The 24232-nt window shown below is 50.4% G+C and overlaps 1 long non-coding RNA gene and 1 gene segment (V, D, J or C); one reads left to right on the top strand and one right to left on the bottom strand.

Annotated features, from left to right (window-relative positions):
* Positions 1-981: 981 nt before the first annotated feature.
* LOC128919489 (immunoglobulin kappa variable 3D-15-like) lies at positions 982-6148 on the top strand. The segment is given in 4 exon segments: positions 982-1040; positions 1917-2212; positions 3709-3838; positions 6018-6148. Coding segments are annotated over 4 exon segments (606 nt in total).
* A 4688-nt stretch (positions 6149-10836) lies between these two features.
* LOC128919391 (uncharacterized) lies at positions 10837-22633 on the bottom strand. Its single transcript, XR_008469891.1, has 3 exons — positions 22590-22633; positions 11514-11695; positions 10837-11065 (listed from the first exon to the last, which is right to left on the bottom strand). It is a non-coding gene; the product is annotated as an uncharacterized LOC128919391 (long non-coding RNA).
* Positions 22634-24232: the final 1599 nt, after the last annotated feature.

Here is a 24232-nt window from a genome sequence, read left to right as displayed (position 1 = left end):
ATATACAGCTCAGCACAGCACAGGTCTGGATCTACTCAGGTCAGGTTAACTTAACAACAATGAACAGTTTGTCCCTCTGCCATGAGTGGTGCATGGGATCACTCTGGAGTTCCTGTGGCAAGGGGGTGGGTGTAGGAGTCCCCACCTGCAGTACCCCCACCCCTTCACATGCCCTGTCAGCTGTGGGTGCAGGGCTGCCCTATCCATAGCCCTCACAGTGCAGCACTCCAATGGGTGCCCCATGTTCTCCCTGGGAGTGGGTGTCACCACTCATCCCTCATCCTGCTTTCCAGTGAACTTATACCATTTTCCTAGGGTAAATCGTCCTTATCATCTCTGGGTTTGTGGCATCTACACATCAGTTCTGGAGCCAGGTTCTTCTCTCACACTCTGGGTTATCCCACCAGAATAGGACAGAGCCAGAAGCCCTGGGCTGCTGCACAGCAGCTTTCATCTTGTGTTTGGGGGAATCTGGGGGAGAGTTGTTTTTCCCAGGTAGCTGAGGAAATAATGGGAAGAAGTGAGAGAAATGGAAGAGACTTCTGTTCCCAAAGGAAATAGCAGTGTCCCCAAAGAGCTCAGGCCCCCAGGCAAAGTTCTGAAACTTCACTGTGGAAGAAACCCCTGACGTCCAATATAAGCCAGCACCGGTGTTCAGAAGAGCAGGGGATTCTCACTGGGGAGGAGGGGACTCCACTGTGAGCTCACTGGGAACAGCCTCTCCCCACCACTGGGACACTCAGAGCCCACAGGGACTCTTCATAGGGAAATGCTGAGAATGCCACTGGCTGAGGGAGCCACAGGTGTTGCTGCTGGAGGAGGGAGAAACTCAGAAGCAGCATCTGAGGCACAGGAAGAACAGATCACTGCTCTTCCCCGCTGCTTCCTTGGCTCCCCCAACAACATTGTTTCCGGCAGCTCTGTTATCTCGGGTCTGGGAGGGGGTTTTCTGACTCTCTCTCACTCCACAAAGAGGTGGGTTGATGTCAACATGCACCTTGGATCTCTCATCCTCACGGCCTTCCTGGGGCAACTGCTGGGTAAGTCCTGGCTTTCTATAAATGCATCCTTCTTCCCCCAAGGAAACCCTTGCCAGCCTGATCAGGATCATGCAGAGAACAACTCTTGAATTACAGGAAAACACTGTGAAATACCAGCTCACATTTGTGGTTTTGCACCATTTTTCTCAAGACGCTCTTACTGTTTGAAAGGAGAGAGGAGAGACACCTCAGACCTCTTCCGCTGCTCTTCTCTCACCTTCAATGCCTTTCTCTCTGCCTCTCTCTTCTGATCCACCTGCTCTCACCATAGGAGAACTCACCTCTCTCTGCACTCTCACACTTTTTCTTTCCAATGCAAATCAGCAGAACTTGTATGCTCTCATCCCACTGACATTAACTGGGTGTCCCATTCTGCCTCCTGGATGGCTTATGTCTGCCATGGCTTCCAGTTTTCCCCTGGTTGTTGACTCAGTCGGGGATCCCTCTTTCTACCATTCAGCTCACCATTGTATATACTCAGGGAGCTAGGAGCCCTCAGAGATGAGAGGGATGGGGAAGCAGGATGAATCTTTTTGACAGAGCCCTATGGATGCCTCAACATGATGGAGTTGTGCTGGTCCCAGCATGCAAACACTAGGCATGAAAGGCTGTTCCCTGGTTCTCTGGGTAGTAGGAGCAGGAGCAGGGAGGAGGAGCAGGAGGAGCAAGGAGGAGCAGGGACTCAGCACAGCTCTTCTCAAGATCCACACTGAGCTCAGAGCTCCACATTGCTACTCAAACTCCTCTCCACCTGACTGTCCCCAGGCCTCAGGATTTTCCTCTAAGGCAGATGACAGGGAGCCTTCTATGCTTACTTTTCACATGTGCTGGTGGTTTTCTTCCCCTGCTGAGCTGCTGACCTTTGCTTTCTTCCAGGCACCATGGGACAGATCACTGTCACCCAGCAAGAAGGACAAGTCACAGTGAAGCAGGGAGACACCTTCCAGACAACCTGCACATACCAGACTTCCAGCTTTTATGCCTTGCTTTGGTACCAGCAGAAGAAAGGCCAAGGTCCCCAGCTGGTCTCCTATCAGGTAGCAGCTGGCCGCAAGCCCAGTGGCCATCTCACCACTGTGCTGAACACCATGGAGAAATACAGCCTCCTCCAGCTGGAGGAAGTCAAGCTCTCTGACAGTGCCTTGTACCTCTGTGCAGTGTGTGACACCCCGGTGCAGGGAGCTTCCTTGGCTGTGCAAGAACCCAGGGGAGGGAGGGGATGTGTCTGTGCAAGGCTGAGGGTGGGGGAAGGGGCTGTCAGGTGTGCCCTGGCAGTGCTGCTTCCTCTGTACACCCAGGGATCTGCAGGACAAGATCCTGTGATGGAATGTTTTCTGTCCATTCCACACATTGATTTATGCAACCATGGTCTTAAATAGTCCCATACCACACTAAATGAAGGCACAGTCTTCCTATAGCCAATGCATTGGAAGTCTGGTAAAACACAAGCAGCACGCACATGAGCCATTGCATGTACATATTAGCGATTTATTCGTCTTCGCCACTCCTAATAACCACAGGCACATATATCCTCCCCGACAGCGACTGAGTTTGTCTTGTCTCGAGATGGTGACACCTTAAAACTGGTTCCATTGTGTTATTTCCCTCTTGAACATTGGCCATGGCGGTTGATGTAAAGAGATGCTGTACCTTTTCTTCACGTAAGCAGATCTCAGCATGGGGCCTCCACGCATCCTCATTCCCCTGTTCTCGCTGGGGACGTTAAACATTCTAGTGGGAGCTGCTCAGTTCCTCCTGCTCATCTGCTGTGATGAACTGGCACTTTTGGTAGCAAGTGTCCTGGATCTGCTCAGTCACAAATGATCAAATTGTGTCTGAGCACTGCTCTCTTCCCCTAGAGGGTCCTTCTGTCCTTTAATCCCTGGGTACTGTGGTGGGGGAAACAAAGGAAACATCTCAAGGGAAACATCCCCATGAACAGCAGCTGCTGCTGCAGAGGCTCCCCACACAGGGACAGGCGTTGCCCCTCACTCTACTGTGTTGGGGAGGACACTCATCACAGCCCCACAGACTCTCTGGGAATGTAGCAGCACCCACAGTAGAAGAATATGGAACTAAGGAGCTCTTAATACAATTTGGACATACACAAGTTCATGGGATCATCGGAGCGTGGCACACCTGGGACAAGCCAGACTCCCCACAGGTTGCAGACACTGAGGCTGGGGCACCAGAAATGACACTGACTGATCACAGTAAGAAAGGCACTCAGCCTCTTCACAGCATTCCTTAAAATGCTATTTGTTAGCATTAAGACTAGAAAGAAAGAGAGGACCAGTATAGATAACCTGACAGCCCTTCAGATGATGGAACCCAGAACTGCGCTACATCATTTGCTGTCACAGAATGAGAGAATCACAGAATAGCTGAGGTTGGAAGGGAGCCCTGCAGGTCATCTGGTCCAACCTCCCTGCTCAAGCAAGGGCACCTAGAGCCAGTTGCCCAGGATGGTGTCTAGGTGGCTTTTGAATATCTCTAAGGAAAGAGCCTTGGCAACTTCCCCGGGCCTGCCAGGCCAGTGCTCTGTCACTCCCACAGCACAGGACAATGTGTTGTCCCCTTGACAGGGCACAGGACACTGTGCAGATCTCATCCACAGAAGGGTTACACAGCTTTGGTCAATCATGATTTCAGATCATTTTCATCAAAGGAAACAGATCTTGTCATCGTTTCTACTGTCAACAACTACGACCCTGCCAGAAGTGTATTGTACACGAACAAGTATCAGCAGCTTCACGTCCTTATTTCTTGGGGTGTAAATCAAGGAGTTCAGCAAGGGAGTAAGAAAGGTGTAAAGAACAGACGCTGTTCTGTCAGTAGATGGTTTAAATCACCATTAAAAAGAAAAGAAAGAAAAGAACTTTTGGCTACAGTGCCCTTAATTGGAGCTGTAAAACCCACATGGATCCTGTGCCCTTTTCCTGCCTTTCCAGAATCATTTTTGTAGGGCTGGCCATCCTAAGGGCTGTTCCCTGTATTAGCACTCTAGACATTCTGCAAAACAAATCATGTTCCGGAGTATCACACCCATCACCGCACAACCCCAGAGCAGTTCTGGCCATAGCAAGAGGGACACCCTTCCTCAAGAGCTCATGGGGATGCTGACACCTCAGGGCCTCCTGCCTTCCATGGCATTTGTGGGGAGACACAGATCAAAGCAAGGTCTGATGCTCACTGGAAGTAGAGCAACTTGGAATATCTTCCTTAGCTCCAAGGAATGGTGCTCAAGAGAGGAGCCACTGCAGGCTGTCCCAACCTCCCACTCCTCTGAGAATGGAGACGGGTCTCCTTGTGCCCTCACCCCCTTCCACCCCAGAGCAACACCTTTCTCCTTTGGCAGCCTGGGGAGTGTCCACAGAGGAAAGGACTACATGGAGGCCAGGCTTAAATGCAATGGAACTTTAATGAGTCCAAAGACGGAAAGGAAGTCATTCCAAATGAAGGACAGGAGTGTAGGGGGCCCTGGAGGCAGTCAAGAGTCTGCTGTGCTTGACCATGTAGAAGTCTTCACATGATGTCTGTCTGCCTGCCCCATAGAAGGAGAGGAGAAAGATGATCCCCACCAGGCACGTCTTGGTGGGACCTTGCTGCCAAGGGGAATTGAACGAAGCAAGGAAAATGAAAGAAGGACAAAGCCGTTCAGCTACACTGCAAACACATCCCAAATCCTGATCCTTTGCCCAGCATGATGTTCTGAGTTCCTCAGGGAATCTCCCTGGGTCTTTCCCAGCATCTTTATCAGAGGAGGGACCTTCTGCCACAGTAGCGGCTGGAAATGCCAGAGAGGTCACAGCACCCAGAGGTGATGGGCACTCCATCACAGCTGAGGATGCTGCCAACAGCAGCGGAGGTGGAGGATCCCACAACGGTGTTCTGTGGGAAGGAGCTGAGGATGGGGCCAGGCAGGGTCACCACCACAGCAGGAGGCTCAATGACAACGCAGGAATTCTGGCACTGCCTGACACAGGGCTCATTGCAGCTGTTGGCCAGTGGGGTTGGGCCACAGGGCCGGCAGGGCAGGCACTGGTTGTAGCAGGACATTCTATAAGGGTTTGGAGGTGCACCTGGGAGAGAGGATACAGACAGGGAAGCGCACAAGGGTGAATGAGAAGCAGCCTTGTTTCCCCATCACAAAGAATCTAAGGCCACTACTGAGTGGGGAGCTCAAGGCTCAGCCCAGAGCCCCATGGTCCATATTGCCCTACAAAGAGCAGCCTGGACCATGGAGGATCTTCCCTAGTGCATAAACCAAAAGATCGCTCTGCCATGTCCCAGCCTCTCGCTAAGCAGACGCTCGCCCCTCTGACAAGAACATCCAAGCCCCAGCACAGGCCACAGACAATATGAGCTGAGATGTCCATCAAGGAGAGATCTCACTTAGGAAAAGAAGGAGAAGGAGCTGCAGACTCACCTGGTTCCCAAGGAGAAGGAGGCCAGGGAAGTGGATGAGAGAGCAGGGACTTGGGCTGGCTTTTATACCTGCCCTTCATTGCCGCAGCACCAGAGGCACCCTTTGCAGAGGTAACAATTTTTGCACAAGCTCATCTTGAATGCAAACCATCGCAGCTAATGATATGGGCTGTGCTTTGGTTTCCAACACTGCTGCCTTTTCATTTCCAGAGTGCTTTCATGCACATTCCTCATTCCCCAGTGAAGGCTTCCTGTGATCAGTGGGATGAAAGGCCCCAGGATTTCCAGGGCAGGAATGCAGCAGTGTGGACAGAAGAGTCAGCTCAAGTGCTGTATGGTTCCAGGGCAGGAAAGACGCCTCAACAGAGGCCACTCTGTTGGGGCTGTTTGAAGTGTCGTTCTGAGAAAGAAGCTCCAGCCGTCCTCACCTAGACACCCATGGGCTCCTGTGCATGAGGAAGTGCCACATCCTTCTCTTGCCCTCCCTCCTCAGCTCACCCCAATGGTCACTTGATGTTGCCTTCCCGGCTGTGTGCGTTGCGCTGCTAGGTTATGACGACATCCTGCCTCACACTGCCCTCAGGAAACTGGCCAGTTTTGACTGTCTCCTTGCATTCTGCGAGTACATCAAAGACACCATGGGCATGCCAGGGGCCTTGTACTATCCCAGAATGCCCTAGCCTTGCTGTGGTTGTCCCCAGATGTCCTCAGCAGAGCCCACAGTGCATTTTTATGTGTTTCCATCTTGTGTGCTTTTGAGTGCAGCCAGCTTTTTGTGAATGGATACGGGAGCACAAATTTGTTTATGATTCCACACCAGTGTGCATAAGCCTGTGTGAGTGTGTGTGTATGTCCTTGTTGTCCCTCCTCAGGAGGGAATGTGCAGGTCATAGTGAGGACAATCTCCCCTGCTCTCTCCATGAGCACCACAGAGCAGCAGGTTCCCAGGATTAGAAGGAGCCCGAGTGCAGCTGAGTGGTGATGGCACCAGCCTGCTGGAGATGCGTCCAGGGAAGAGGCACTGAAATGCAGCCCTTGCCTTCTGAGATCTCCTTCTTCTGCCTCTCCACAGCTGACACTCTGCTGCTGCCCATTTCATGCCACAACAAGGATGGTTCCACTCCACTTGGGATCCTTAGTTCAATTGAGTGTGACAATATCAGGAGTACCTCAGCATGGCTGGCAGTCCCCGCTCCCTGCCTCTCCAGGCCAGAACACAGCTGCTCTCCCCAGTGCTAGAGAGTTCAAAGGATGGGGATTGCTTTCTGGGCAAGGTGAAGGCTGAGAAATCCTGCCCACCATGTGCTGGCCGTCCCTGAGTGGATCTGCTTCCAATACCGTGTCAGGGATATCTGGGTTAGGACACAGGGCCCCTCTCATGCCCAAGCTAAGGCCCAACGGAGTTGTTCAGCTCATTGGCCTGGTGCTGTGTCAGGCAGAGGCTGAGAGTGTGTCCCAAACAGGTACTGAATTAAAAGAACATGAAGCCAAGGGCCAAGTGCATTGCTTTCTCAGGAGGTAACAGGCACTGTGGAGAGGGCAAGGGCAGGGGATATGGGTACCTGCAGTTTAGATACCCTTTGATACCCTCTCCCATTCTTCTTTATGACCAAATTGGAGATGAATGGGTTCATTAAGAGGATGATAAAATGGGTGGAAAATTGGCTGGACTACCAGGCTCAAAGAGTTGTGCCTATGGAGAAATGGGCTGACTGGAGCCTCATGAAGGCCAAAAAGAGCAAGGGCAATGTTTTGTATCTGATGGAGGAACCAGCCCATGAACTCATGTAAGCTGGGAGCTGGCTGCCTAGGAAGCAGATCGACAGAAAAGGATGTGGGGTATAAGGACAGCAAGCTGAATGTAAGACCACAGTGTGCCCTTGCAGCAAAGGTCAAGTGCATCCTAAGCTGTATTAGTCAAAGCGTAGCCCACAGGTCCAGGAAGGTGACCCTGCCCCTCTGGCCCATGTGAGACCACATCTGGAGCACTGCCTCCAGGCTGAGGTGCCTTCGTCCAAGAAGGATATTGACCTACTGAAGCAAGTCCAACAAAGACCACCAAAGCAGATAGGGGGCGGGCACACATGACGTGCGAGGAGAGCCTGAGAGAACTGGGCCTGACCACCTCGGAAAAGGAAAGGCTCAGGGGAGACCTTCTTGCTTTCTACAACTACTTGATCAGAGAGAAAGGAGACAAAGGACAAAGACACTGGAAGTGCTAAGTGACTGAGTAGCGTCAATGGACATCACCTAGCATAGGGAGAAATCTGTAGGATTTCATATGGGAAGCTGGACCATCTGCTGTGCCAAGGCCCCGCTGCTGTGCCAGGTTGCAGCTGGCGCTGTGCAGGCTACTTCTTGCTGGAGGACAGGGAGAGTCCATTTCCCAGTTGGGCAAAGTGGTATTCGTGCGGAGTCCCTGAGCAGCACCAGCACAGAGCTGAGCTCTGGGGCGGAGCTGGCGGCGGTGGAGAGGAGAGGAGGCGGTTGAGGGGAGCCGGAGTGGCCGGAGCAGAGAGCCAGGGCTGGCGGGGGGCAGCGAGGGGCGGATGGCAGAGCAGCGGGATGCGGCAGTGCCAGGGCACAGGGCTGGCGGGGCTGGCCGCGCTGCTGCTGGGTGCGTGGGTCTGGCGACGGTGGATGGGGCCAGGGCTGTGCCCGGCGGGTTCCCCGGGGAGCACAGCGCCAACTCTTCCCTCTCCTTCTTCAGCCTCTCTTTCCCCCTCCTGCGTCTGACATCTTTTGTGCCCCTTTCCAAACCCTCCGAGTCTTCCTATTCTTCTTCTCCCTCTTTCTTCACCACCTCTATTGGTACGAGCCTCCTTGCATGCACGCCTGATTGTTCATGCACCCTCTCCTTCCCCTGTGCATTCAACAGTACTTATTGCCCTCAATATAGCCCTCTCTCCTTCACTCTAAGAACCCCTCTACCTCTCTACTCTTCCTCTCTTCCCTCATTGATCTTCTGACCCATCTCTCCATGCAACTACCATCCCTAAGCCCTCTTCCTGCTCCCTGAGGTCCCTTTCTCACCCTCTGCTTCTGTCATATATGTAGGCACAAGTTTGCTTTCTGCATCGTGCCATACATCCACTCATCCCCCTGTGCATTCACCTTTTATACTTCTGAATTCATCCCTCCACCCTTCACTGTAACACACTCACCTTTCCTGTCCTTCTGTCTCTCATCATTCATCCATCCATCCATGCACCTGACTTTCCTTCTGTCTCTCCAGGCATCATTTGCAATTTCCCTCCCAGACTGCTCTCCTTGTTCCACACACGCCTGGATCACTCTCCATCCCTGTTGATGAGCTCCCTATCGCCAGTTGTGCCAGTCTGTCTCTGTCTCACTGCCACTCTTTGTAACGATTTCTTGGGGAAAAGAGCCATCAGAGCTGGGCGACCATTCTTGATTTTTGTTCTTTCCTTCTCTTTCTCGGCAGTGGCTGTGGGCAGAGCCCAGGTGCTGCAGGAGCCGTCGGCAGAGACCACCGAGGGCACCGAAATCAACATCACTTGCTCGCACCCCAATATACAGACCATGGAGTTCATCTACTGGTACTGTCAGATGCCGGGACGAGGCCCTGCATTGCTCCTGAGCACTCACAAAGACTCCAAAGAGCTGCGGGACCCGCCAGGGGCGGCTGTGGGTGTCGGCAGACCGCCGCTCCAGCGCCCTGTGGCTCGCCCGGCCCCGGGGCGGGGACGCAGCCGTGTATTACGGGGAGAGGAGCCGGGGCTGCGGCCGGGCAGGAACCGGCGCGGGCGGGGCCGGGCGTGTGTGTTGGGGCCTGGGGAACAGCCCTGCGCGGGCTCGACAGGAGGCGCTGCCGCTCCGCCCACCGGGGCCGCCTCGCCCCAAACGGCCACAACTGGCCCCACGACCCAGGCCGGTTCCCCCGCCTGACCGGCCCCGGCCCCGGCAGCGGCAACCCCGCACGCCCAGAGGGACGCACAGAGAAATCCCCCGCCGCACTGCCGCCGCCGCCGGGGCAGAAATGGTGCCCGGAGCGCTGGCCGTGTCCGGCGGGGCCCGGCAAGGAGCGATGGCAGCCGCCGGCCCCGCTGGCGCCCGGCCAGGAGCAGCGCCTTTCTGCTCTGCAAAGGGCTGCGGGCGGCAGAGATCCTCCTGCCCCACGGGCAGCCGCCCAGCCCTCTCTCCTGCCGCACGGACCGCCCACTGCTGACATGGAACATACAGGGCCTATTCTGGGCCTTTTGACTTTCCCCACGAGGATGCCGAGGGAGCCCTGAGCAGCTGCTTTTGGCTGTTCTGCAACCACGGAGACTCCAGGGCGCAGTTGCCAATGCCAAACCTGCCTTAGAAAAGGACAGCCAGAAAGGGTTTGTTATAGATTGTGGCCCAATAATTGACAGGAACCAGTCCAATTAATCAAATTAGTTTATTAAGCAAGCGGCAGCAAGCAAAACAGCGCTGGGCGGCCGGGGAGTCTTTGCTCCGCCAACGGCGCACACCCACTTCCCGAAAGTAGCTGATTATATACTCTTCTGGTTCCCGTATATGTGTCAATCCTGGTATATTCTGTGTCCGAGCGACGTGTTGCTAGGGGGTCGGTCTTGTCCCGCCTCCTGGTGGTCGTGAGGCTGAAGGCTCCTCATCTTTATCAGTATCCTTGGGGAGACTCTTTTCAGCTTATCTCACAACTTAGCTCTTCCCTTTGAAGTGTTAAAGCACACCAGATGCCTGTGATTTAGGCCTTGAGGTGTCAAAGCGCACCAGATAGCACACTGGATGCCTGCGATTTAAGTATGTGAAGAGTCGAAACATTGTAATTTTTCACCAGCCTTTAAGAAAGCCTGATTTGATTAACAAACATGATTTTATTTATTACAATCCCCCCCCCTTTTTTTTTTTTATTTACCATTTTGTTCATCAAATCTTTGGAGTTCAGCGTGACTTAAAGCTAATGTTTCTTCTATTGCTGGTTCCTTATCTAGTGGCTCGTATTTAGCCCTGATAAGCATTAAATGGGCAGCTTCCAGTCTGCCCTTTACAATTTCAATTACTTTGTTCAATATACAAGGGCCAAATGTTAATCCCAAAATTAATAGTATCATAGGTCCCGCGATGGTAGACAATAGCGTAGTCATCCATGGGGAATAATTGAACCAAGATTCATACCAATTTTGCTGTGCTTCTCTTTCTTTCTTTCTTTTTTCTAATCCTTCTCATAGTTTTGTCATGGTGTCTCTAACTACTCCAGTGTGATCTGCATATACGCAGCATTCCTCATCCAGAGCAACACACAAGGCCCCTTGCTGTGCAAACAATAAGACACCTACAAGATTTAGTAAAATTAAAATTAGAGTGTGGCGAGAAGGGTGGAAACCCGGCCGGCTAATAAGTTTAGTTTGAACACTCACTCCAATTACCCAGTCCTTTTCAATGCTATCACTCCTCCCGGGGCATTTCGTGCGATTCCCTTGGTTAACACTGAGGCAGTCCTCCCAGTGTCTTTGTACAGTCCCACTCTTTGGGTTCTGTTCTCCACAGCTTTTTACTCCTCTGCCTCGCTTGTCGACTCGGTTGCTTCGAGCCACGAGGGGTATCATCTTCTCGGCAGCAGGGGTAGTCTTCAGGAGAATAAATGCAATTTTTAGTCGCTTGCTTCTGTGCATTTCAGGTGAATCGCACTGAACCCCTTTAAGTGTCTTGCGACAACACACTTTAATAATGTCAATTACAAATGGAGCAGGTTCGCTAGGGTGATAGCTATAGTACTCGGGTTTAATACCCCGTGCAAATATCTCCCGCCATTCACTAGATTGCTCCTGGATTTCACCATTAAATATTTTTATGTCTAGAGCCAATTTGGTGAGCTCACGCTCTTTGTCCCCACAAGGTTGGCAAACCCCTCGAGGGGGTATCCCGTAACGGCAATGGGTCCCCCTCCGTTCTCGACACCCTTTACAAATAAAACAAATAAAAAGGATAACAATTACAGCTCAGAATGTCACACTTGATTCTTATGTCCCCTGTATCACCATAACCGTACCCCACTGATATGCTGTAGTCGCTCACTTGTACCACAGTTATATGTGTGTCCATTTACAACCTCCTGAAGGCAATCTTCAGATCTCCAGGCGGGCTTGTCACTTCCCAAGAATAGTCTTTTAATGGTCCTTTTACGTGGCTCGCATGAGTCCAGCCTCTCTCTGCTGTCCGGATGGCTGTTTCTGTGGTGAGTAAAACGAGATAGGGCCCTTCCCAACGGGGGGTTAATGGGGACTCTTTCCATGATTTGATTAGCACTTTGTCTCCTGGCTTTATGTTATGCATGGCGACATCCAAGGGGGGGTCTCTGTACTACTAAGCCCTTATTCCGCAGCTTTACTCTCCTAGCCATGAGTTGAATTATATAAGGTCTAATTTGTGAATTTTCAAGTTGGGGGTGGTCCTGCGGAATTTCTAAATCGTATGGCATCCCATATAACATTTCAAAGGGGGAAATTCCTACATCAGTTCAGGGCTGTGTTCTTATATTCAATAGTGCTAAGGGGAGGCACTTTACCCATGACATCTTAGTTTCTAACATCAATTTTGTGAGCTGTTTCTTTATTTCCTCATTTACTCTTTCTACCTTTCCCGAGCTTTGTGGATGCCAGGGAGTATGATATTCCCATTTTGTCCCCAAAGAGGAGAGAGCTTCCCTTGCTATTTTTGAAACAAAATGGGAGCCCCTATCAGAGTCTATTACCTCAATGGATCCATACCTAGGGATTATATTTTCCAGCAAAGTCTTCACTACGGTTTGAGCGGTGGCTCTAGCTGTCGGGAATGCTTCCACAAAATGGGTTAGGTGGTCTATGATTACTAATAAGTATTTATATCGTCCCACCTTTGGAAGTTCAGTGAAGTCTAGCTGGATTTTAGCAAATGGTTTGTGAGCCAGTTCTCTTCCCCCCAGGGCTTTTTCCCGTAACTGATGTTTATTGACCCTTTTGCATGTCATACATTCGCTAACTATTCTCTTTGCTATATTGTATACACCAATGCACATATTTGTGGCAAACTGATCCACTAACGCCTGAGTTCCCCAATGGGTGTTCTCATGGAGTTTTTGCATGATTTTCAAAGCCAGAGGTTTTGGGAGAACTTCCCGGCCATCCGGGAGTTTCCACTTTCCTTTTTCTGTCTCCCTGATTCCCATCTGAGTCAGCTTATCTTTTTCCTGCACTGTAAAACTCAGGATTGAGTGAATTTTTCCGTGTAGATGGCAATGGCTATACTTGGGGTTGTCACATTCATCATAAATTAGACATCTGCAAGGGACTGCATCGATTCCAAAATCCTTCCAACACTCATAACATGGGAATTCGTCTGATTCCTTTCCACAAGTTATACAGTCCTCCCGAGTTCTTTTAGTCTGGATCACCATTAATGCCGCTCTTTTTGCTTCTTGATCAGCAAGATTGTTTCCTCTGACTAATGGGCTTAATCCTTTTTGGTGTCCTTTTAAATGTACTACGGCTATTCCCGCTGGTCCTCGTAATGCTTGTAAAACCTGGATTATTAATTCCTGGTGTATTAATCCTTTTCCTTGAGAATTTATTAAACCCCTTTCTTCCCAAATTTTTCCAAAAGTATGCACTACGCCAAAGGCATATTTTGAATCCGTATATATGGTTCCAATTTTACCTTTTAAAAGTTGCAAGGCTCTTAATACAGCATATAGTTCACAAGCCTGTGCAGACCAACTAGGACTCAGAGGTCCTGATTCTATTACACTAAATGTTTTTTCCATCAATGATTGCAAATCCTGATTTTCTCTTTCCTTCAACTACCCGGGATGATCCATCTACAAATAGCTTTTCTCCTTCTCCAAGTTCTTCCTCATCTAAATTTGGTCTGATTTTTGTTTGCTCCTCAATGTTGTAAAGACAATCATGATTTATTTTGTCACTCGGCTCCCCATACAAAAACTGTGCTGGATTCTGCACGCTTGTTACCTCGAGTTCCAGTTTGGGAGAGGAGATTAGGATGCCTTCATATTTTAGGAGCCGGGCGTCTGTTATCCATTTGTCAGCTTTTTGTTGCAAAATTCCCCTGATGTTGTGAGGTGATAATACCCTCAATTCTCCTCCAAAGGTAATTTTATGGGCTTCTGCCGTGGTTTAGCCTCAGACGGCAACAAAGAACCACGTGTCGCTCGCTCGTGCCTTCCAAACACAGGAAGAATCGTAAGAAAAGGCAAGACTCTTGGGTTGAGACAAAGGCAGTTTAATAGAACAGCAAAGGGAACAGGCAGGCAAACAACAACAACAACAACAACACGGATAGGGGAATATACAAACGCGATTACGGAACCGCCGCTCCCCCCGCCGCTCGCCGCTCGCCGGCCGGACCCGGGCCGCCCCAGCCCGCTTTTAAGCAGCAACTTCCTGCCCCCTCCCCCGGCAGCTCAGGGTGGGCGTGGCTCACATGGCATGGAATACCAGGAAAAGTTAACCCTATCCCCACCGGAACCAGGACATTATCCACCCCTTATTCCATACCATCTATGCCATGCCCGGCAGGTTCCAATGAATTGCCACCACTTTCCCCTGTTATATATATATATATATACACACATATAATACCCTTAGTTTATGGGTCATCCCTCCAAAGTGTCCGTTGAGTTCTTTTAATCCACGGCTTTGGGCTCCATCTGTTAGAACAGTCTCTCAGGGCAGGTGAGATGCTGGGTAGTGCTGGTCTGTTGCATGCTGTATTTTTCGGAGCTTGTGACTGGTGCACCTGGTGTGGCTCATGCACGCAGTCTGTAGGCTGAAGATGTAGATCTTGAGGAAACTGCTAGGCGCCGGCTGCTGAGATCAGTTCTTATCCCATCACCCCTGTGCCTTACTTGTAGTACAACTGATAGCAATGAGGACATACAGTGACAGTGTTACTTAGCAATTAACAGCACACAATCTGATTCATTGGCTATTCTCGCCCAAAATCAGATCTCCATGAGGTACACATCGGACTTCCCCATCCTTCCGCATCACCCACCAAGTGCACCCAGGTCCTTGGGCAAAAGCAATCCCACGGATGGGTTTGCCTTTGCCTGAGGCAGGACTAACCCAGACTGTCTTCCCTAGCATATTCTTCATGTGCACTACGGGGACTTTATCCCCTTCTACAGTACGTGGAAGTTTTGATTGGGCAGGGCCAGCCCGATTGTTAGATCCCCTGGTGTTAACTAGCCAGGTAGCTTTTGCTAAATGCGTATCCCAGTGTTTGAAAGTCCCACCACCCATTGCTCTCAGTGTAGTTTTTAACAGTCCATTGTATCGTTCTATCTTCCCAGAGGCTGGGGCGTGATAGGGGATGTGATACACCCACTCGATACCATGCTCTTTGGCCCAGGTGTCTATGAGGCTGTTTCGGAAATGAGTCCCATTGTCCGACTCAATTCTCTCTGGGGTACCATGTCGCCACAGGACTTGCTTTTCAAGGCCCAGGATAGTGTTCCGGGCAGTGGCATGGGGCACAGGGTATGTTTCCAGCCATCCAGTGGTTGCTTCCACCATTGTGAGCACATAGCGCTTGCCTTGACGGGTTTGTGGCAGCGTGATATAATCAATCTGCCAGGCCTCCCCATATTTGTATTTCAGCCATCGCCCTCCATACCAAAGAGGCTTCAAACGCTTGGCTTGTTTGATCGCAGCGCATGTCTCACATTCATGGATGACCTGTGCAATAGTGTCCATGGTCAAGTCCACCCCTCGGTCACGAGCCCATCTATATGTCGCATCTCTCCCTTGATGGCCTGAGGAGTCATGGGCCCACCGAGCTATGAATAGTTCACCCTTATGTTGCCAGTCCAGATCCACCTGAGCCACTTCAATCCTAGCGGCCCGATCCACCTGCTGGTTGTTCTGATGTTCCTCCGTGGCCCGATTCTTTGGTACGTGGGCATCTACATGGCGTACTTTCACAACCAGATTCTCTATCCGGGCAGCAATATCTTGCCATAGGTCAGCAGCCCAGATGGGTTTGCCTCTGCGCTGCCAGTTGCCCTGCTTCCACTGCTGTAACCATCCCCACAGAGCATTTGCCACCATCCATGAGTCAGTGTAGAGATAAAGTACTGGCCATTTTTCTCGCTCAGCAATGTCCAAAGCCAGCTGAATAGCCTTCACCTCTGCAAACTGGCTCGATTCACCCTGTCCCTCACTGGCTTCTGCAACCCGTCGTGTAGGACTCCACACAGCAGCCTTCCACTTTCGATGCTTTCCCACAATACGGCAGGACCCATCAGTGAACAGGGCATATTTCTTCTCATTTTCTGGCAGTTTATTATATGGTGGGGCCTCTTCTGCACGCGTCACCTCCTCCTCTGGTGACATTCCGAAATCCTTGCCTTCTGGCCAGTCCATGATCACTTCCAGAATTCCCGGGCGACTGGGGTTTCCCATTCGAGTTCGCTGCGTGATCAGTGCAATCCACTTACTCCATGTAGCATGGGTTGCATGATGTGTGGTGGGGACCCTTTCTTTGAACATCCAACCCAGCACCGGCAGTCGAGGTGCTAAGAGGAGCTGTGCTTCTGTACCAACCACTTCCGAAGCAGCTCGAACCCCTTCATATGCTGCCAATATCTCTTTTTCTGTTGGAGTGTAGCGGGCTTCGGATCCTCTGTATCCACGACTCCAAAACCCTAGGGGTCGACCTCGAGTCTCCCCTGGTGCTTTCTGCCAGAGGCTCCAGGTAGGGCCGTTCTCCCCGGCTGCGGTGTAGAGCACATTTTTAACATCTTGTCCTGCCCGGACTGGCCCCAGGGCCACTGCATGGACTATTTCCTGTTTGATTTGTTCAAAAGCTTGTCGTTGCTCAGGACCCCATTTAAAGTCATTCTTCTTCCGGGTTACTTGATACAGAGGGCTTACAATTTGACTGTAATCTGGGATATGCATTCTCCAAAAACCCACAATACCTAAGAAAGCCTGTGTTTCCTTTTTACTAGTTGGTGGAGACATAGCTGCTATTTTGTTGATCACATCCATTGGAATCTGACGGCGTCCATCTTGCCATTTTATTCCTAAAAACTGGATCTCCTGCGCAGGTCCCTTGACCTTACTTCGCTTTATAGCAAAACCAGCGTTCAGAAGGATTTGGACTATTTTACTCCCTTTCTCAAAAACTTCTTCTGCTGTGTTTCCCCATACAATGATGTCATCAATGTACTGCAGATGTTCTGGAGCTTCACCCTGTTCCAGTGCAGTCTGGATCAGTCCATGGCAAATGGTAGGGCTGTGTTTCCACCCCTGGGGCAGTCGATTCCAGGTGTATTGGATGCCCCTCCAAGTGAAAGCAAACTGTGGCCTGCACTCTGCTGCCAAAGGGATTGAGAAAAATGCATTCGCTATATCAATCGTGGCATACCACTTGGCTGCCTTGGACTCCAGTTCGTACTGGAGTTCTAGCATGTCCGGCACAGCAGCACTCAGCGGTGGCGTGACTTCATTCAGACCACGATAGTCTACAGTTAGCCTCCACTCTCCATTAGATTTTCGCACCGGCCATATGGGACTGTTAAAGGGTGAGCGAGTCTTGCTGATCACTCCTTGAACCTCTAGTTGACGAATCAGCTCATGGATGGGAATCAGAGAGTCTCGGTTAGTGCGATACTGCCACCGATGCACCGTTGTGGTAGCAATCGGCACCTGTTGTTCTTTGACCCTCAACAACCCCACAACAGAAGAATCCTCTGAGAGACCAGGCAAGGCAGACAACTGTTTAACTTCCTCTGTCTCCAAAGCAGCTATGCCAAAGGCCCAGCGGTACCCTTTTGGGTCCTTAAAATACCCTCTCCTGAGGTAATCTATACCAAGGATGCATGGAGCCTCTGGGCCAGTCACAATGGGATGCTTTTGCCACTCATTCCCAGTTAGGCTCACTTCTGCCTCCAGTACAGTCAACTCTTGGGATCCCCCTGTCACCCCAGAAATACAAATGGGTTCTGCCCCTCTATAGCTTGATGGTATTAAAGTACACTGCGCACCCGTGTCCACTAGAGCCTTATACTCCTGTGGGTCTGATGTGCCAGGCCATCGAATCCACACCGTCCAATAAACCCGGTTATCCCTTTCCTCCACCTGGCCGGAGGCAGGGCCCCCCTAATACTGGTCATAGTATCCATTACTCACTTCTTGCATAAATGACTTGGAAGTTCCTTCAAGAGGATCAGAAGCAAGATCAAGCCTTCTGCTTTGTCTGGGGAACGGCCCACTGGAAACTGGGGCGGCACTTTTCCTGGAGGGATCCCCTTTTGTGGTTGTCCTTCCTTGCAACTCCTGTACCCGTGTCCGCAGGATCGAAGTAGGTTGTCCGTCCCACTTCCTCATGTCCTCTCCGTGGTCCCGCAGGTAGAACCACAGGGTGCCTCGTGGTGTGTACCCTCTGTACTCTCTCTCTTGAGTGGGGAAATGCCTGCTTCTAATAGCTGAGATGCTGGCCCGTGCAGGTGGGGAGTAGGACATATTCTCTTCAAGTTGCTGGACCTTCCGCGACAGTTTCTCCACAGCTGAGACAAGGGGGGAAGAGAGACTTTCTTCATATCGCCGGAGCCGGCCAGCTACCTCATCCACCGTTGGTCCCTCTTCACCTTTCCATTCCATTACTGCCAGGGAGTTGGCATATGACGATGGTGCGCTCCGTACAAACTTCCGCCACATGGGCCTTGTGCATCGCACCTCATCAGGGTCTGTGGGTAAGTCTGCATTGTCCAAGTCATAATAAATCATCTCCCGCACGGCTAATTCTCTCAGGTACTGGATACCTCTTTCCATGGTAGTCCACTTGCTTGGCTGACATACAACATCCTCGCTGAAGGGGTACCTCTCCCTCACGCCTGACAGGAGTCGTTTCCAGAGGCTGAGGGCTTGGGTCTTTTTCCCGATCGCCTTGTCAATGCCGCCTTCCCTAGACAGGGATCCCAGCTGCCTGGCCTCCCTACCCTCTAATTCCAGGCTACTGGCCCCATTATCCCAGCACCGGAGCAGCCAGGTGACAATGTGCTCGCCTGAAAGTCGGCTAAAATCTTTTCGCATATCCCGCAGCTCACTCAAGGATAGGGATCGAGTAATTATCTCTGGTTCTGCCTCTTCCTCCTGCTCTCGTGATGGCCCTGGTTCATCATCATCTCTTACTAAGCGAACTGATTTCTTTGTGTACTTCTTCTTCTGTATGGGGGCAACTGATACTGGCATGGGTTGGTTCCCTGGTTCAGTGGCAGTGGCTACCACGGGGGTTGCAGTAGCCGCAGTGTCTGTCGCAAGGATTGCAGTAGCCGCAGTGTCCGTCGCAAGGGCTGCAGCAGCCGCAGGGGCCGCCGCAGGGGCCGCCGCAGGGGCTGCAGCAGGGGCTGCAGCAGCCGCAGGGGCCGCCGCAGGGGCTGCAGCAGGGGCTGCAGCAGCCGCAGGGGCCGCCGCAGGTCTGGTTTCCATCTCTTCCCCTTGAGGGTGCTGCATAATTCTGAGCAGTGCCTGGTAGATACTGGCCAGGGCCCAGCACAGCGCGGTGAGTTGTGCCTCTCTAGAATAGCCACAGCATTTTCCCTTCAAATATTCTACCACTTTATCAGGGTCCTGTAATTGTTCAGGGGTGAAGTCCCAGACCATTGGAGGTGAGTAGTTCTCTAGGTACCTGCCCATGCTCTCCCACATGCCATGCCACCCCTGACTATCCAGCCTCGGAGCAGATCTCCGGGTGGTAGTCTTAAATAGTCGCTTAACCCAAAACAAGACCTAGAACGTATTCAGGAGACATAGCACTACGAACACGCTAGTTTGAGTATCCCAAGGATATTCAAAATTCTCAAAAGCTGTCATACCTGACCCGAAGGAGAAAAGGGAGGCAAAAGGGCTGGGGAAATTATTAACAAATTCTGAGAGACGGTGTCCAATGTACGGACAGGACAGCAAAACCGCATAAACACCCCAAAATAGCCGTCTGAACAATGATGTTATCATATCATAAACAGATATCGCACAGGACAGCAGAATGATAATCCTCATCCCTGTTCCAGACATGGTAAACAGCATCGCAGGGAGTACATAAGCCATATAGGAATTTATGTAACACAGCCATGAGAACAAACCAAGCAACATGATGACCAGTGACTACTTACCTAATAAAATAAATGCATACAAAAAAAAAAACCAAAACCGTTTTTTCCACGTTCTAGTTGGATTCTGTCGTTATCTCAACCCTTCGAGCCCCACGTTGGGCGCCAAAAGGACTGCCGTGGTTTAGCCTCAGACGGCAACAAAGAACCACGTGTCGCTCGCTCGTGCCTTCCAAACACAGGAAGAATCGTAAGAAAAGGCAAGACTCTTGGGTTGAGACAAAGGCAGTTTAATAGAACAGCAAAGGGAACAGGCAGGCAAACAACAACAACACGGATAGGGGAATATACAAACGCGATTACGGAACCGCCGCTCCCCCCGCCGCTCGCCGCTCGCCGGCCGGACCCGGGCCGCCCCAGCCCGCTTTTAAGCAGCAACTTCCTGCCCCCTCCCCCGGCAGCTCAGGGTGGGCGTGGCTCACATGGCATGGAATACCAGGAAAAGTTAACCCTATCCCCACCGGAACCAGGACAGCTTCCTCTACCAAAAGGGCTGCGGCTACTACCGCTTGAAGGCAGGTAGGCCAACCCCTACTTACAGGGTCCAGGAGTTTAGATAAGTATCCCACAGGTTTCTTTCTTCCTGCCCATTCTTGTGCTAATACCCCAAATGCGGCCCCTTCATCAACATTGATAAATAGATAAAATGGTTTCTTTATGTCTGGCAGGCTCAAAACTGGGGCATTTACTAAATCAGTTTTTAGTGTTTCTAATTGTTTATCATCATCCTCCGACCATTTCAATAATCCATCCTTAGTTAATTTGGTATAGAGGAACTTCACCTTTTTGCTATAGTTCTCAATCCATTGCCTGCAATAGCCAAAGAGACCTAATAATTGCCTAACCTGTCTTTTAGTTCTAGGAGCCGGTAATGACAATATGCCATTCACCCTTTCGGGGTCTAATTTCTTAGTTCCCTTGCTTAGTCTGTGTCCCAGATATTTTACTTCTTTCTCAACAAATTGTAGTTTTGATTTTGATACCTTCAATCCTTGTAAACTCAAAAAATTTAGTAACTTAATACTTTCCTGCCTCACTTTTTCTTCACTATCACCAGCTAGGAGCAAATCATCCACATATTGGACCAGTGTGACTCCTTCACTTAACTCATACCCCTTCAGGATTTGTTCTAAGGCTTGTCCGAACAAGTTCGGAGATTCGGTAAACCCTTGGGGCAATACCGTCCGCCGTAATTGTTGTTTCCGATGGTTATCTGGGTCTTCCCATTCAAAAGCAAAGTAATCTCTTACTTCTTTGAGAGGGCATGCCCAGAATGCATCCTTCAGATCTATTGCACTATGCCATTGATTATCGGGCCCTATTTGACTCAGGAGGGCGTGTGGATTCGCCACCACCGGGAATCTAGCTATTGTTCTCTGGTTAATTTCTCGTAAGTCATGTACTAACCTATATTTTCCATCTGGCTTTTTTTACAGGCAGGATGGGAGTATTAAAAGGAGACATACAGGGCTCTAGCAACCCCTTTTCAAGTAATCTTTGGATCTCAGGTTTCAAACATAGCCTCCCTTCTCTAGGAAGGGGGTATTGTTTTATCCTGACTGGTATTTCTGGGTTCCTTATTGTTACTGAAAAGGGTTCAATATCTAACTTACCTACTGTTTCCGGGGTGTACTAGACTTCAGGATTTATTTTCTCTTCATCTCTTACTCGTAAGGGACACAGTTTAATTTTTTTAGTGTTTCATTTTTTACTTCTAAGCCAATTCCTAATTCAATCATCAAATCTCGGCCCAATAAATTATAGTCTGCTTCAGGCATGAGTAGCAGGGACCCCACCCCTACCTTAGAATGGGTTTCAAAAAACACATCCTTTATTACGGGTATTCCAAAAGGTTCTCCTTTTGCTCCAATAACCTGTATAGTCGCCAAGGATATTTTACATCCTTGGGGCAATTTTTGAACGGTAGATCTTTCTGCTCCCGAGTCCACTAGGAACTCAATTTCTTGTTGCTGGGCACCCACTTTTAGTTTTATCAAGGGCTCTGGTTTTTTTTTTTTTTTTTTTTTTTCCTCGGGTTCCCAGCAAATAGAGCCCCTGACACCCCTAGTTTTTGAACATTTTCTCATCCATCATTCTCTTTCTGCAGTCCTTTTTAACATGCCCTTTTCCTCCACAATAAAAACAAACCACAGTTCCCCATTCTCTCCCTCTTAAAGGTTTTCGGGTCTCCTGTCTTATCTGGCAAGCTTCAAACCCTTTTCCAGGGGTTGACGTCCTTTGCCCTTCTCTGACTGCAGCTACCAACATTCTGGCTTGTTTCTTATGTATTTCCTCCTCCCTGCGGACATACACTTTCTGGGCTTCCCTTAACAATTCATCCAAACCCCTATCCTGCCAATCCTCCACTTTCTCCAGCTTCTTTCTAATGTCCGTTCATGATTTAGATACAAATTGGGTTTTTTCCTACCCCCCTGTTTCTTCTCTCTCAAGTGATATAGATTTACTCTAGTCTCTGACCTTATCCACAAGTGTGCATATTCACTCTCCTCCAGGCTAAAGGGTTCCTTAGAATTAACATAAATAGGTAAAGCCTGGCATATCCAATCTTCAAAGGACCCAAAAACGGGCCAATACAGGTGGTCACTTCTAATTTGTTTCCCACCCCAAACTTCCATACAATAACGTATCATTTTTGCTTTATCCTTACCCTGCCTAGAAGGGTAATCATCCCAATATTTAATCTTTAATCCTAACGAACTGTCTGGCGGTATCTGGGGTAACCTAACCTTAGGCACCGACCCACCCATGGGATCAGAAGGCTTGCTTTTCTTCTGTCCCATCTTCCAGAGTGCCTTCACACACACACACAATCTTTTCCCCCTGTTCGTGGCCCAGTCCCTCGCGGGAGATGGGAACCGCACTACTAAGGGGTCCGCACTTGCTTCGTCCTCAAGTGGACGTCTCACACAGGCACACTCCAGGATACCCAACCCCAACCGAATGGATCACCGGCCTATACTTACTCACTCCTGAGTCTTCGTTCGGGTCTTCGTGCACAAAGTTTACGGGGTTGCCCGCTTTTATTTGCTTGCTGCCGAATTTCGAGTTCGTCGGTAGAGGTTTTGGGTGTAAAAACCCCCAACAGGGGCCGCTTACTCAGCGGGGCACCCCCCCTGTGAGGTTTACAGCCAAATTGCCTCTATTCGAGTCACGGCACCAAATTCGTTATAGATTGTGGCCCAATAATTGACAGGAACCGGTCCAATTAATCAAATTAGTTTATTAAGCAAGCAATGATTTTATTTATTACGGTTTTCACATTTTTTTACTCTTTAAAAGCTCAGATATATAGAATGGAAAACTGAGTGAGCCAGCTACCGAATTTCACACTCCTGCCCAAATGTTCCTGCTAGTGTTACAAAGTCATCCCATGGGGTCAGGAGATGAAGCTCCCCAGCAGCAGGAGAAGGGCATGTTGAGGTCAGAGGCACCTTCAAACACTCCCCACAGGGGCTCAGTGGTGAGACCACGAGCTTCTTTGACAGGATTCCACACATTTGCAGTTGGTGCCCAGGAGACAGGGTAAACACTTGTCCTGGACACACTGAGCACAGCCTCAAGGCATGCCAGGTTCCTCCTGGAGGAGTGAGTCAGAACGGAATTTACTGAGTTGCCCTAAGGGGCTGGAGGTCTGAGGGGAATGAGAGCTGGCAGGAGGCCTCTGGCCTCCAGCCAGTCCCCGGGGAACTCTGTGTGGCTCGAGCAGCTGACAGAGGTGGTCAAACCCATGGGCAGAGGCTTCTGAGTCACACAGGGAAGGATCAGCCCTGCTCTCTGTCCCAACTGGACTTGATAACTGCGTTCCCAGGGAACTCCTGGCAGGTGACAAACAAGGCAGAGCAACAGGCATGGCCAGGCCAGCACATGCATCTGATACATGGTCACATGGGATTGGCCCCTCTTATTGCTGTCTCTGTCTTCCCGTGCTTGCTCCTGGCCAAATTGCCTTGATCCTTCCCTTTCCCTGTCTCTGCTGCTTCTCCGAAACATCCCATGTCTTCCACAAACTAGAAAAAAACTTTTCCACTTCACAGAATCATAGAATGTGTTGGGTTGGAAGGGATCTTTGAAGGTCATCTAGTCCAACCCCCCTGCAGGAAGCGGGGACATCTTCAACAAGATGAGGTTGCTCAGAGCCTCATCAAGCCTGGCCTTGAATGTCTCCAGGGATGGGGCCTCCACCACTGCTCTGGGCAACCTGGGCCAGTGTCTCACCACCCTCATTGTAAAGAACTTCTTCCTAATGTCAAATCTAAACCTACCCTGCTCTAGCTTAAAACCATTGCCCTTTGTCCTATTGCTACATGCCCTTGCAAAGAGTCTCTCCCCAGCTTTCTTGTAGGCCCCCTTCAGGTACTGGAAGGCCACTCTAAGGTCTCCCTGGAGCCTTCTCTTCTCCAGGCTGAAAAACCCCAAATCTCTCAGCCTGTCTTCATAGGAGACGTGCTCCAGCCATCGGATCATCTTTGTGTCCCTCCTCTGGATCTGCTCCCACAGGTCCATGTCCTTCTTGTGCTGAGGGTTCCAGAGCTGGAAGTGGAATCCCATAAGGTGTTTGATCCCCCTGAAGGTGGAAACATCCCTGAGTTTATAAGATGATCCTCTC

Source organism: Rissa tridactyla, chromosome 19, assembly GCF_028500815.1.
Source record: "Rissa tridactyla isolate bRisTri1 chromosome 19, bRisTri1.patW.cur.20221130, whole genome shotgun sequence".
Classification (NCBI taxonomy): Eukaryota; Metazoa; Chordata; class Aves; order Charadriiformes; family Laridae; genus Rissa; species Rissa tridactyla.
This window is presented reverse-complemented; position numbering and strand designations above follow the sequence as displayed.